Genomic DNA, 1,412 nt, shown 5'->3' with positions numbered 1-1,412 from the left:
GTAGACTTTCTGCTTACATTAATGAAGAAATAAAAGGAAGGGGGTCACAGAGCGGACCGTTTGGTTGGATGAGAAGTTCAAACAGAGATATAAAGAGAGAGAAGTTCCGTCACCTGGAACATCTTGGATACGTCCTCGGAATTGCGCTGCTGTGCCACATCACACAGCTTGGCGGTGATATCAATCCGCCTGCAGATATCCATGTCCACCTTCATTGCTTTTTCCTGGATCTTTGAGTCGAGATCGGTCATAGGCTGCGGGGGATATTTGGATATTATCTTCTCTTTCTATTATAATTGTACTTTTTGATATTAGCTATAAAAGCTTGTAGAAGAGTTATTGGGTTGAACTAGCCATGCATTGACACTGTCTTATATTTTTTTGGCTCAAAAAAACGCACTAGGTCTTATTTTCGGGGTAGGTCTTATTTTTTTTAATGTATAACAATCCAAAGTTAACGCAAATCCAAATTTAAAATCATCCAAAATGGCAAGGTTAATAATAGGGTGATCAGGGCACTCAGGGGTGCCGTACCTTTCCAAGAGCAATTTGGTAACCAATCGCTGGCCAGAATGAGCGAAACGCACTTTCACTATCGATTCCTCACAGAGTGATTTGGTATCACTCCTCCAGTGACAGGAGCCGGCGCTATAGAGGAGGCGTCGGCTTATGCGGCTCTGCTCCCTCCAGTGCCGCCTCGCTTCCTCTAGCGCTGGCTTCATTGGCACCGCTGATTCTCTCCCGCGGCTCTTCAAATTCCCCCTTGTGCCACCACCGGCCCTGGGAATGGTCACAACTAGGTCTTATTTTCGGGGTAGTTCTTATATTTTAGCAATTCCCAAAAAAAGTACTAGGTCTTATTTTCGGGGTAGGTCTTATTTTTGGGGAAACAGGGTAAGTTCATCATCTGCGCACAATGGTGCTATGGCAATGAATGCCACAGGATTAAACCTCCTGTTCAAGAAAGGAATCATTCCATGAACATGCAAATTGATCATATAATAGTGAAGACGGACTGCAGAAGGGTTGAGGAGCCGCAGCACTGAGCAATGATCATGGGAAAAAAATCCATTCACCACCAAAGATCTGACTCGATTTGGTGTGATCTAAAAATCAGACGATGAACCATTTGCCTGTATAGTTCATCCCTTGGTGCAAATAGTAAATCAGTTGTCAGTTGCATCCAAAAATGTTTGTCCTTCAAGATCCCTCAGTGTTGTCTACAAATTTTAAAAGGATGAGCTCACTCTGAAGTAATTTATCAATGATTGATTGACACTGGAGAGTTAGACCATCGAATGGTCCCTGAGGAACACCAGTGGACTCTGAACCTCAATTTCCAGGCCGGTAAACCGCACCTTAGCTAGGCTCCAAGGAAACGACCAAAAACAGCAGCGGATTAGTGGGGGGGG

At 44.2% G+C, this 1,412-nt stretch overlaps 1 protein-coding gene across 1 annotated transcript in view; it reads right to left on the bottom strand.

Annotated features, from left to right (window-relative positions):
• The window catches only part of IFFO2 (intermediate filament family orphan 2), an 86,489-nt gene that overhangs the window by 10,287 nt on the left and 74,790 nt on the right, over positions 1-1,412 (bottom strand). Inside the window, exon 5 of the mRNA XM_018558171.1 lies at positions 114-254. Coding sequence (XP_018413673.1) covers positions 114-254 — 141 coding nt within the window. The remainder of the gene's footprint in view (positions 1-113; positions 255-1,412) is intronic.

The sequence above is a fragment of the Nanorana parkeri genome, unplaced genomic scaffold (genome assembly GCF_000935625.1).
Source record: "Nanorana parkeri isolate BGI_ZX_2015 unplaced genomic scaffold, ASM93562v1 scaffold323, whole genome shotgun sequence".
Taxonomy (NCBI): domain Eukaryota; kingdom Metazoa; phylum Chordata; class Amphibia; order Anura; family Dicroglossidae; genus Nanorana; species Nanorana parkeri.
Note: the sequence above shows the minus strand (reverse complement) of the source record. Positions and strands in the feature narration are given on the sequence as shown.